Raw genomic sequence first — 13,621 nt, 5'->3', positions numbered from 1 at the left:
AAACCCTCTAGTTAATTTTCTAATGTTTGCTTCAGTTGCTAAAGAACAGGTTTGAGTCAGAAGGTATTACTATTAAAACAATAACAACAACAAAAAACAGCAGTTCTTTGACCTAGTCCTATATATGTATATATATATTTTTAAAAATTTTTGCGGAGGCCAGGCGCGGTGGCTCACACCTGTAACCCCAGCACTTTGTGAGGCCGAGGCAGGCAGATCACATGGTCAGGAGATCAAGACCATCCTGGCTAACACAGTGAAACCCTGTCTCTACTAAAAGTACAATAAAAATTAGCCGGGCGTGGTGGTGGGCACCTATATAGTCCCAGCTACTCAGGAGGCTGAGGCAGGAGAATGGCATGAACCTGGGAGGCAGAGCTTGCAGTGAGCCAAGATTGTGCCACTGCACTCCAGCCTGGGTGACAGTGCAAGACTCTGTCTCAAAAACAAACAAACAAACAAAAAAGTTCAGCGATGGGGTCTTGCTGTGTTGCCATGGCTGGTCTTAAACTTCAGGCCTAAAGCCATCCTCCCACCTTGGCCTTGAAAAGTACTGGGATTACAGGTGTGAGCTACCATGCCTGGCCTAGTCCTATATATTAAAAACTACAAGTAAACAGATGCTAGTTTTATAGAAGGACATTCCTGTGCTTGGACTGTCCTAATAATAAGCACAAGGCAATAAGGCAATATCTTGCCACCCACTAGTCAGGCCTAATCCAATCCCCACGTAATCTCATCCCTCCCTTCTGGGAAGTCAAATCCAAACTGTTGGTTTCTGTTCTGTTGCTGTCAATAGCCCCTTGGCCTTGAACAAGGGGCTTTCCCTTTCTGAGCACAAAGTTCTTCCTCTGTAAAATGAGAGGACTGGGCAGAATGGGCCTAAGGTCCTCCACTAAGGGCTTGGTATTGTCCATGATTTGAACCATGACCTTGGTGGAACAAAAATCACATCTAGAAACTTGCTGATAGATGAACAGAAGAACAAAATAAGGTCATGAATTTAATCCACTCACCAAAATATCATTTCACCCACCTGGAAAATGCAGGCTACAAAAGGAACAAGAAAAGCCAGAACATTTCCAATTTCCTCATGGGCAACCTAAAACAAATACAAGGAACACAAGGAACACAAGGAAAGGGATATTTAGAAGAAAGGAAACACAGCACCATAAAGCACTTTACTCTGCCTTCAGTCTGGTATGGTTGACAGTACAAAATCCCTGGCTGGGTGAGACACAAGTTCCTGTTTATGCACCAGATCAGGGTTAGCATACGACTGTTTTCAACAGCCTGGTCACAGCATGTGCCTCCTGTCCCCATGTGATTGTGCTAAGTCTTCAACCTGGAATGAGCCGCCAATCCCTCCACCTCTCAGAAACCTAAGCATCTGTTAAGCCCTAGCTTTCTCTAATTCCTCCCATCTCCAGGCACTGCCGCCTCCTTAGGGTTGCCATCACACACGGTTTTGGGCCATGAGAGCCCCCAAGGCAGGGACTATGTCTTAACCATCTTGCTGGCCAGGTACTTATTCTAATGTATACAAACAAGCAGACAGTTGGTAAGTATCTGGCTAAGAGCAATCATAAACAATAAGAGTAGAAACCATAACACACATTGATCAAAGACAGGATGTGGTAACAGCCAGTTACCACTCATAACATAGGCCTGCTGCCATTCTCCAAAGAGGTCAGTCTACATCAGTCTCCTGAGGTTCAACATCAGTCATGCGTCAGACTTTACGCACTATATTCATGGGTGTGAGTATGGTGACTCTATCTTTAAAAGTAATATCTATTTGTTGATGCTAATAAGAGTTCTATAACTTCTCTTTTTTTTTTTGAGATGGAGTTTCACTTTTGTCACCCAGGCTAGAGTGCAGTGGCGCAATTTTGGCTCACTGCAACCTCTGCCTCCTGGTTTCAAGCGACTCTCCCACCTCAGCCTCCTGAGTAGATGGGATTACAGGCATGCACCAACACGCCCAGGTAATTTTGTATTTTCAGTAGAGATAGGGTTTTACCATATTGACCAGGCTGGTCTCAAACTCCTGACCTCAAGTGATCCACCCACCTCCACCTCCCAGAAGTGCTGGGATTACGGGTGTGAGCCACCACACCCGGACTATACCTTCTTAAAATACTTCTTAAAATACTTCAAAATTTTAAAACTATTTTTAAAAAGCACTGAAATAGTAAGTTCCTTTGAAATGAGCAGACCAGTGTAGGAACTTCCTAGTGATATATAATTCTTCGATAAAGACAAAAGGAAGGTGGCATCTGCATTATATAAATCAGATTACAGGACAACCTTTTCTCGGGGTAAAAAGAGCCTGAACCTTAAAATCAGAGAATGAAACTTTTGTCCTGGGTAAATAATCCAGTCCCTAGAGTGACTCCTGGGGTCCCAAGAGTCACAGGGTGGTCTAATGTCCTTGTAGCAAATTCTCCATTTCTTACCAGTATCTTGGCAGGCCCCTCTGGTCTCTTAGGACAATAAACATAAAAGAGCAACTTTCATATTCATTCAACTTACTACAAAGAATAAAATTTAGAATAAAATTTGTATTAGTTTTGAAAAATTATAAAACCTCAATTTTATAGATAAAATGTATACCTATCACTTTCTTCTATCATATGTCCTTCAATTTAAACTGTTAAAAAAAAAAGTTACCTGTAAAGAATGTTCTGCAAGGTGAACTCCACGAATGAGATTCAGGGCAGCACACATGATGTTGAGAATGAGGGAGAGGATACCCAGGGCTGTCACTGGTTCCATTCGGAAATTAGGAGCTTCACAATGAAAAAAAACAAGTGTTTAGTGAAAGTAATTTCTATATGAAAGAAAAATAAACAAAGACATTAACTAGACCTACACTAATGATAGGTTCACTATGTTAAACACAGAATTACAAACATATTAATTGTAAAAGCAGCCGAAGTTAGAGGGAAAAAAGGCAAGAAATGATGGACAGAATGGATGTGGGTATTTGAGTAAAGTTTCTTCCAGAAAAAGGCTCTTTTCCAGGCAAGTACAGGTTTTTTAAGTGCTTAATTTCCGTTCTATCTAAAGCAGTAGTTCTCAACCAGGGGCAATCTGCCCCCCGGTGGATATCTGGCAACGTCTGGAGTCATTTCTGGTTGTCACAACTAGAAACAGGCTGCTACTGGCATCTAGTGGATACAGGCCAGGAATGCTTCTAAACATCCTACAGTGAATGCACAGGACAGCCTCCATAATAAAGAATTATCTGATGCAAAAATGTCAATAGGGATTAGGTTGAAAAATCCTAACACAATTTCTGGGCCAGGCATGGTGGCACACACCTGTAATGCCAGCACTCTGGGAGGCTGAGGCAGGCGACAGATCACTTGAGCCCAGTAGTTCAAAACCAGCCTGGGCAACATAGTGAGACCCTGTCTCTACAAAAAAAAAAAAAATACAAAAAATTATCCAGGCATGGTGACGCATACCTGTAGTCTCAGCTACCTGGGAGGCTGGTAACCTGAATAATTACTGTTTCCCTCTTTCCAGTTATTTTAGGATTTAAAAATTGCATTTGCTGTGAATTGCTCTAGAAACGCACATGACATCGCATATTATTATTGTCAGAGAAAGAGGACAAGTTGAATGTTGAGGCATATGATAGAAATGCTTTAAACATTTGACAACCAATTACAAATAAAGCCTTGGTTCTCTTTGGTAGTATAAGAAACTGTTTTATTTACTTATTTATTTAATTGTTTTTTGAGACAAGGTCTTACTCTGTCGTCCAGGGAGGCTGAGGTGGGAGGAAGCTGAGCCTGGGAAGTTGAGGTTGCAGTAAGCCATGATTGCACCCCTGCACTCAAGCCTAGGCAACAGAGCGACCTTGTCTCAAAAAAAAAAAAAAAAAAAGAGTTCAGGCATGGTGGCTCATGCCTGTAATCCCAGCACTTTGTGAGGCTAAGGTGAGAGGATCACTTGAACTCAGGAGTTCAAGACCAGCCTGGGCAACATGGTGAAACCCCATCTCTATAAAAAATATATATATATATACAAAAATTAGCTAGGTGTGGTGGTGTGTGTCTGTAGTTCCAGCTACTCAGGAAGCTAAGGTGGGAGGATAGTTTGAGCCCTGGAGGTGGAGGTTGCAGTAAACCAAGATCCCACCACGGTACTTTAGCCTGGACAACAGAGTAAGACCCTGTCTCAAAAAACAATTAAATAAATAAGTAAATAAAACAGTTTCTTATACTACCAAAGAGAACCAAGGCTTTATCTGTAATTGGTTGTCAAATGTTTAAAGCATTTCTATTATATGCCTCAACATTCAACTTGTCCTCTTTCTCTGACAATAATAATATGCGATGTCATGTGCGTTTCTAGAGCAATTCACAGCAAATGCAATTTTTAAAATCCTAAAATAACTGGAAAGAGGGAAACATTGATTATTCAGGTTACAAGCTGTTTCTAGAACTGTAATGAGAACAAATGCTCATTTTCTCTGTAAAGATAACCACTGAAATTGATTTTGGTTCACACAAGTAAATGGTGTCCCTCCCATTCTCTTGCTATACTCCTTTCTTACCCTTATATTTCACACACACACAAATACCTAGCCACAATCCAATTGATGCCTGTTGTTAGTGTGTTAGAGTTTCCACTGAGCAATTAAAAGTTACTGTTAGAACAGAATATGCTACCTGTAAAGATTCTAGCCTCAGGACAATAGGGTAAATCAAATCACAGTAAAATGTCCTACAAAGACGGGCAAGGTGACACTTTCTGGATTTGCTCCTCTTGTCTAAGTGTTTAAAAAACAAAACATACATTACAAAGATATGCCTGCATTCATATATGGTAAGTGAGAAGCTTGGAGCTCAATTACCCAGTCTTCCTTTTACAAAAATTAAGTTTATTCTCAATATAAACTAGAACCACTTATTGACCAGAATGAGAGCCAGTTCAAGTATTGGTTGAAACACATTAAACTAAAACAGAAAGTTAAGTCAAAACCATGAACATAATACATCACTTTTAAAATTCAAGAAACGAGTTTAGCATAAAACAGTTAAAAACAAAATAATTAAGACTATTATAGTGTAGACAGTTCTTTTAGCAAAGGATTCAGCTCTTATGCCATTATAGAATTCTTAGAATGTAAATATCCAATTTAATTAAATATTAGTTTAATTGTATGTAATATAAATAGGAATATAAAAAATCATGCTTTGTTATGTGCTAAGCATTGAGTGGCTAATGACGTTAATGACAAAGTCATGGAATGTCAGGGCACTGTGATCACGTTCATTAAGACCTCTTTCTTCAGATGAGGTCTCTGAAATCCACAGGGATAGAGGGAGATCCCAGGTCTCAGAGAGAGCCAGACAGTGAGAACATTAGAAGCCTTGGCTCCAATCCCCTGCCCAACGCTCTCATCCCCATTGTCCTCCCTCCAACAAGAAGAGTGGGGGTTTCAGATTTACAACACTTCCGTAAATAATATGACAAGGATTCTCTCTCTATATATATATATAATATTATATCTATATTGTATATATTATATATTACATATAATATATATTATATAAATCTATACAGTTCAATAAGTAACTTACAGAAAAAGAGAATGAATCTTCTTTATAACATTTAAACTTGTAGTTCTGTCAGAACAACTTGAACTTAAATAAATAAATACATAAAATTTAAAAATAATAAACTTGTAGACTTCACCCTAATTAAGAAAATAACCTGCCAGCTGAGCGTGGTAGCTCACACCTATAATCCCAGCACTCTGAAAGGCCGAAGCAGGAGGATGATGGCTGGAGCCCAGGAGTTCAAGACCAGCCTGGGCTGTAACATGGAGAAAACTTGTCTCTATTTAAAAAAAAAAAAAAAGAAGAAGAAGAAGGAAAAGAAAAAAGAAAATAACCTGCCAAGTCATTCTTCAACTCCTGAATTGCATCACAATAGCCTCCCCTCAAACCAATCCACTGTCATAATAGTCAATTTTTTTCTTTTTTAAGACAGGGTCTTATTCTGTCACCCAGGTTAGAGTGCAGTGGCTCACAATCACGGCTCACTGCAGCCTCGACCTCCAGGGCTCAGGTGATTCTCCCACCTCAGTCTCTGCAGTAGCTGGGACTATAGGCATGAGCCACCACCTCTGGCTAATTTTTTGTATTTTTGATAGAGATGGGGTTTTGCCATGTTGCCCAGACTGGTCTCAAACTCCTGGACTCAAGTGATCCACCTGACTTGGCCTCCCAAAGTGTTGAGATTATGGACATGAGCCTCCACGCCTAGCCTGTAGTCAAAGTTTTATAACAGCCACCAAGAAACAGGATTGGTCCATATTTTTCTCAGCATATTTTATACCACTCCTTCTCCCCAAAAAATCGCTTTCTAGTGAAAAAAAAAATCAACGTCCATTTGAAATACACAGTATCACTTCATCAACATCAGGGAACTACAAGCCACTTACCAGGCTCCAAGTGCATCGGTGTGTGACCATTCATCACCCCATTTGCCACATCTGTGTCCTCCAGAGTGAGAACCACTGGAGGCTGCAACTTGAGCTCCTCCTGAATTTTTTCCAAGCTGCTCTCCATCTGAGAGGAACTTACATAGTTAAAATGCCACTTCACTTTCTGAATGATGTTGTCTGCAAAAAGAGAGCAACACAAGTTAAACATTTTCATCAGAACAGATATTATAAGATAATATGTACAAAATGAAGTTCACATTTCTTTTTTTGAAGATAGGGTTTCATTGTCACCCACTCTGGAGTGCAGTGCAGTGGTGCCATCACAACTTACTGCAGCCTTGACCTCCCGGGCTCAAGTGATTCTCCCACCTAAGCCTCCCAAGTAGCTGAGACCACAGATGTGTGCCACCACACCTGGCTAATTTTTTTCATTTTTAAATTGTTTTTCTGTAGAGACAAGGTCTCACTGTATTGCCCAGGCTGGTCTCAAACTCCTGAGCTCAAGGGATTCTCCTGCCTCAGCCTCCCAAAGTGCTGGGATAATAGGCGTGAACCATTGCACCCAGCTGAAGTTCACATTTCCAAGAGCTAATAAATCAGCCAGATTCTGAAAAGTGTCAAGTTAAACATAAAGGTCAAATGATTGCTAATATGAACACTGTCTGATCAATCTCTTCAAAGCAGGATAATTAAAATGTGATTGACTAAAAAGGCAATAATGCATCACAGAACCTCAGCAATGAGTCAGGGGAAAGGGGCATGCGTCTAAGCCCCTTACCACTTCTGATAGTACAGTACAACCCTAGGCAATTTACAGAATATTTCTAAGCTTGAAAAATGGAGACAGTTACTCCTGATCTGATTAACTCAAAAAAAGGCTTGTTTGAAAAAAATTACAATTGAAATGTTGTGCAAACTAGGATTACATATTTGAAAAGTATTCATTTTAATTCTTAAATTTATGTTAGGATTAATCCATTATCAAATCTGAACAGTTCTTGAAGTGAAGTTTCATACACACTGGCAAAGCAAAATCATGTATAATTCCACTCTCAGTGTACTTTGACTCATTCTACTCCCACTCAACAATGAGCAAACATGATGCTGGGGAAGGGGCTCCCATCAGATCAAGCAAATGGCTTTAGAAGGAAGGCACATCCAGAGATGAGGGGAGAGAAGAACACAGGTCTACCCAGCTCCAAATCAACTCACAGCCCAGGGATGCCGCAGCTATGGTCTGTTTTGAACTAGCAGCCCTCTTCAGAGAAAGAAGTGCGGCCCAGAGCACAAGCTTGACTAAAACTTCACAGGGAGACTCAGGGGCAGAATCCTCAGTCTATTACTGGTCTACCAGGCTGGAGCCTGCCTACCAGGGTGACACCAAAAGAGGGTGCTAGCCCCATTCCTGATGGACTAGCCAGTGAACACATGAAGGAATGTGAGGGCTGTGGCAGGAGTAGCCAGAAAGCCTAAGTGGCAACACTTCCAGGTGCTGGTTCTGCCCCTGACCATTTTTAATAAATGTTGCCACACCTTTGCTTAAGAACATCACAGAGTCAGCAGCTGTTTACACGGAGAGCACAGAATGTCCCCCAACTCCCACCTCCATTCCTCTTCATCCAAGAGCTCAAAATGACCCACACCTGACCAAAATAGGGCACATACTATGATTATCATGCTGTGTTCCAAAGTCTCTAAGCCTTGACAAGGCCTTTCTGGCAGAGCCTACAAAAGAAGTATCATTTTCCAGAGCAAACTTCTCGGTCAAGGAACTGTTTTTTTCTTCCAAACCATCACAGACTGATATTTTGATTAAAAAAAAAAGCAATAAAAAATAATCACAGGAATGTCAAATTACCGTAAGAATTTCTAAACACCAGTTCTCACTTTCCGTGCTTACCTCCTGATGGTATAAACACCCTTTCAGTAGTAATGCTCTGGGGCAGGGGTCAACAAAAGTTTCTTATAGTGCCAGTTAGTAAATATTTTAGGATGGTGGCTACATGGTCTCTGTCACAACTCAACTCCGCTGTCGTAGGGCAAAAGCAGCCACAGACAACATGTGAAAGAATGAGCATGGCCACGTTCTGCTTCATTTACAAAACAGGTGGCTGGCCTATGGGCCAACGTTTGCTGACCCCAGCTTAAGAGAGCTGTGGGTTACAACCTACATGTTTCACTCTTCCTCCACCCTGCCTCCAGGCTCTGTGGAGATGAAAAGCCAGAGTATGAAACCTTGACACTTTCCGGGCCACTTCAATTGCTATGAAATCTCATGGTACAAGTCTGTTCTTCAGTGACATGTTTTTGCATCTCCAGTGGTTTTCCTTGATGGTCAAAGCCAAACCTAAACTGTAAATTCTACACATATAACACCATGGAAGATAACAATAAATATGAAAGAGGGTTACAAACCAAACTCAAGAAAAGCGTATGGCCTGGAGGCTAGGCCAATGCAGGTGGTGTCATAGGAAGCCGTGAATTCCCACCACAGGGTCTCCAGGAAGCAGAAGGCCATGGTTGCTGGACACTGGCAGGAACAGATAGCCATGCAGGCCACATCCCCGAAAGAAGAAAAACTGAAACAAAATGGCAACATCTGTATTACCAGGAAACAGCCCCATGTATTCCCATCCCACACCCAGACACAACCTTACCTCAATTCTGCACTTGCTTGGCTTTAAACAGTCTTGTAGCTATTTGTTGCAGGTATATTGTCTCTTCAGTTTGACCTATTCCTGACACTGTCTTTCTCCTACTTCCTTTAAAATGTCTAGCAGTCTTAGTCAATGACAGCCTGTGATCACTTATTTATTCATGCATGAGGGATGCATATTCTATTAGGGGGAATTAGCCTCAGACTTCTCCACATATACTAAGAAAACGTTTTTCTTCTTTAATCTACATCAACAGATTTCCTAATGTTAAATCATCCTGGCATCCTAAAATAAACCCTTGTTGGATCTAAGTTCCTACATATTCATCAACTGCTGGATTTAGTTTGCTAACATTTTAATTGGGACTTTTGTGTCTATGCAAATAAGACTGGCCTATAATTTTCCTTTCTTATACTGTCTTCATCTGATTATGGTATTTAGGTTATTCTGGTCTCATAAAATAAATACAGAGTTTTTCTTCTTTTTCTACTCCCTTTTGAGCTGTCATGCTATCATTTCAAGTTCAGGGTATGGGGGCTCTAGATCACCTATCTGTGTGTCTACTGACTCCCACTCACTGTGGAATGTCTCCTCTTGTGTTTTGCTGAGAGCTCATCCCTATGGGACATTTTTTGTAAGAATCCCCTGAGGCCCGAGTTGTGACACACTTCTTCCAGTGTGGTTCTGCATTTGCTCTGGCTGCCTACCACAGCAGTGTCATCACTCTGGGACCAATACCAATGTTTCAACCTTGGCTTAGGAGTTCCTAGACTTTGAGGAGTATACACTCCAACTTCAATCTTTTACAAGGCACAACAACAACATTTCAATTTCTTAGGTGAAATTTATTTTTCCTTCCCACACAAAGCCAAGTAGAGGTGAGTTACCCTGTATCAATGGGAAAACTATTTCCCTCACCTATCACCATTTCATTAGGTTGTGGCCTGACAAGAACTTTCCTTTATGCAAGAGTTTTTGTTTTGTTTTTTTGACACAGGGTCTCACTCTGTCGTCCATGCTAGAGTGCAATGGCACAATCTCAGCTCACTGCAAACTCAATCTCCTAGGCTTAAGCCATCCTCCCGCCTCAGCCTCCCAAGTAGCTGGGACTACAGTTGTACGCCATCACACCTGGCTAATTTTTTGTGTTTTTGTAGAGATGGGGTCTCTCCATGTTTCCCAGGCTGGTCTCGAACCACTGGGCTCAAGCAATCTGCCTGCCTCAACCTCCCAAAGTGCTGGGATTACAGGTGTGAGCCACGGCACCCAGCCACAAGGGTCTTGTTCTGACACTCCATCCTATGTAAGCCCAAACCAAGCCCCAATTTTACGGTGACTGAATGCCAGGAGCCTCAGTGTCCACTCACACACTTACTACCTTAATATTCTGCCCCCCTTTCATTTCTAGCATCTTAGGATTTCTTTCTTTCAAGATTAACTACATATTTAAAGTAATGGTTGATATGTATTTACCCTCATTTCTGGGTGTTTTCAGTAGGAGGGTTTTAAGGTCATGTTGTCCTACCATCTTTTTGAAACTGTAACTCCGTACATAAAAACTTTTCCAATCTAAAAAAAAGGACAACTCTCCTCCTTATGGAAGAAATCCTTCAACAGGGTCTAGCCACTCTAGGATGGATGTGTTTCTATTTGAAAGAGGACACCTGTTGTGGGTTGAGTGTGTCCCCCCGAAAAGATTTACTGATGTCTTAACTCAAAGAAATAGAGTCTTTGAAGATGTAACCAAGATAAAATGAAGTCATACTGGATTAGGGTGGGCCATCATCTAATGATTAGTATCCTATACAAAAGGAAATTTGGACACAGAGACATAGGGAAGAAGACCATGCGACCATGGAGACAGAGACTGCAGTAAGGCATCTACAAGCCAAGGAAAACCAAGGATTGCCAATGACTGCCAGAAAGTAGCAGAGGTTAGGGAAGGATTCTTCCTTATAGTTTGTAGAGGGAACATGGTCCTGTGACACCTGTGAGAGAATGAATTCTGCTGTTTGAAGCCAATTTGTGGTAATTTGTTATGGCAGTCATAGGGAACTAACACACTCCTTAACTATTAAAAGCTATGGTACTGCTCACCTGTAAGAAAAGAAAGTCTGTTTCCTCTGCAAAAATAATTGTAAATATTTAATTCAAAATTACAAATGAGTAGAACATTTTTTATTCCTTTTTCCAAAATACTACTGAAGTATCCAGGATTTAAATCTGAAGTCTTAGACTTCTTTTTTCTGTGAAAAATAGCTTTTAACAGAGAAAAGCTTTCCTATTTGAAGTACAGTACAAATCAGCTAATCACAGCATAGTAAAGGAGAGACCACCAAGGACAGCATGTTCAGGCCCCCAGAGAAAGGGGCTGCACATGTGGGCAGGTGCAACTCAGTGTTTGCTCCTGAACATCCAGAGCCCACATCACCAGGTGACAGCTGCATGTGCCTATTATTTGTCACCCCCTTCAGGACATGGCCCTTCTAGCCTGACATTACCACCTAGCCTGGTGTCAAGGCTGGACTTTTCCTTTTGTTTTTATAATTCTGAGACTGAATTCCCCTAAAAGGACCTCAGCTTAGCAGGTCAACTAAAAATTCACTATTCAAGGAGAACAAAAGGGGGCCAGGCAAGGTGGCTTATACCTATAATCCCAGGGCTTTGGAAGGCCAAGGCAGGAGGATCACTTGACCCTAGGAGTTCAAAACCAGCCTGGGCAACATGGCAAGACCCTGTCTCTAAAAAATAAAAATAAATTAGCTGGGGGTAGTGGTGTGTAGACTCAGCTACTTGGGAGGCTATCTATCAATCAATCTATCTATCTAATCTACCTGTCTATCTAGAGACAAGGTCTCTGTCCCCCCAGTTTGGGGGACAGAGTTCCAGCTACTTGGGCGGCTAAGGTGTGGACATGGCTCACTGCAGCCTTGACCTCCTGGGCTTGAGCAATCCTCCCACCTCAGCCTCCCAAGTAAGCTGGAACTACAGGTGCACCCTACCATACCTGGGTTATTTTTAATTTTTTTGTAGAGATGGGGTCTCATCCTGTTGCCCAGGCTGGTCTTGAACTCCTGGACTCAAGCGATCCTCCCACCTTAGCCTCCCAAAGTGTTGGGAGTACAGGCATGAGCCACTGCACCCAGCTGAGACCCTGTCTCTAAAAATAAAATAAAAAATAAAAATATAAGGAGAGCAAAAGGGACTTGCTAAGTAAAGGTCTAGATACAAAAGAAAATAGACATAAACTCTAACAAGCCATTTTCATATTCTAAAATCTGCCTTGCCCCTGATGCCTCCATAGAATGACTTGCTTCTTGCTCTGAGTCCTAGAACAGGAAATTTTATAACCCATAAGAAGCAGACTTTGGTGCCTAACTGCCTGCATTCAAATCCTGGGCTGACCAGTTACTAACAGTGTAACCTTAGTTAAGTTTTTTTACCTCAGTTTCCTCCTCTGCAAAACAGGTGTAACACTATTACCTACATTATTAGCCACATAAAACACAGAATAGTGCCTGGCATATAGAAAACACTCAATAATATCAGTTATTGTAACCAGGATTATTGTAATCACTTGATTCCTACTTCCAATGGAGCATTTTCCCCACTGTATTGTAGTTAGTTATGTATTTCTCTTGTTACTCGTTAGACTTTAAGTTCCTTGAGAAGAGAGACCTCCTCTCACTTATTTTTCACTCCCCTGCTCCTGTCATGTAATAAAAATTTTTAAATGACCGGGTGCAGTGGCTCATGCCTGTAATCCCAGCACTTTGGGAGGCCAAGGTGGGCAGATTACCTGAGGTCAGGAGTTCAAGAGCAGCCTGGCCAACATGGTGAAACCTCGTCTCTACTAAAAAATTCAAAAATTAGCCGGGCCTGGTGGTAAGCGCCTATAATCCCAGCTACTCAGGAGGCTGAAGCAGAAGAATCACTTGAACCCAGGAGGCAGAGGTTGCAGTGAGCAGAGAGTGCACCACTGCACTCCAGCCTGGGCCACAAAAGCGAAACTGTCTCAAAAAAATAAATAAAAATTAAAAAGTGAAAAATTAAAACATAAAAAGTGAAAAAATTAAAAAGCAAAAGTATAAAGTATAAATGAAATTTTTTTCTTATTTTCTTGGCTTTCTAACTCTCATTATTTTCCCTCCCCAACATTATAATCCAGTATCTCCTCCCCCCTTACCTTTTCTCTTTCCCTGCATCTGAGTGGAAAAAAACTACAAAACTAAAGACATGAACCCAGGTTTCCCAATGCTCATGGGCACTCCAATAACAGAAGTTAAGAGCTGGAGCAGCCATGGCTGGGTGTGGTGGCTCACACTTGTAAACCCAGTACTCTGAGAGGCTGAGGCGGGTGGATCACCTGAGATCAGGAATTCGAGATCAGCCTGGGCAACATGGTGAAACCCCATCTCTACTAAAAATATAAAAATTAGCTGGGCATTGTGGCATGCACCTATAATCCCAGCTACTCAGGAGGTCGAGGCACGAG

General features: G+C 41.5%; 1 protein-coding gene across 5 annotated transcripts in view; it reads right to left on the bottom strand.

Annotated features, from left to right (window-relative positions):
• Positions 1-13,621, bottom strand: part of SEC22C (SEC22 homolog C, vesicle trafficking protein) — a 59,723-nt gene that overhangs the window by 6,949 nt on the left and 39,153 nt on the right. For 4 of the 5 annotated variants that reach the window (XM_025374893.1, XM_025374890.1, XM_025374889.1 and 1 more), the window contains 4 exons: positions 8,885-9,048; positions 6,467-6,646; positions 2,674-2,792; positions 1,037-1,102 (listed from right to left, as the gene is read on the bottom strand). In XM_025374893.1, the coding sequence (XP_025230678.1) occupies positions 1,037-1,102; positions 2,674-2,792; positions 6,467-6,646; positions 8,885-9,048 (529 nt within the window). The remainder of the gene's footprint in view (positions 1-1,036; positions 1,103-2,673; positions 2,793-6,466; positions 6,647-8,884; positions 9,049-13,621) is intronic. The other variant, XM_025374894.1, reaches the window with a different exon arrangement.

Source organism: Theropithecus gelada, chromosome 2, assembly GCF_003255815.1.
Source record: "Theropithecus gelada isolate Dixy chromosome 2, Tgel_1.0, whole genome shotgun sequence".
Lineage (NCBI taxonomy): Eukaryota > Metazoa > Chordata > Mammalia > Primates > Cercopithecidae > Theropithecus > Theropithecus gelada.
The sequence above is the reverse complement of the archived record's forward strand: the minus strand, read 5'-3'. Positions and strand labels throughout refer to the sequence as shown.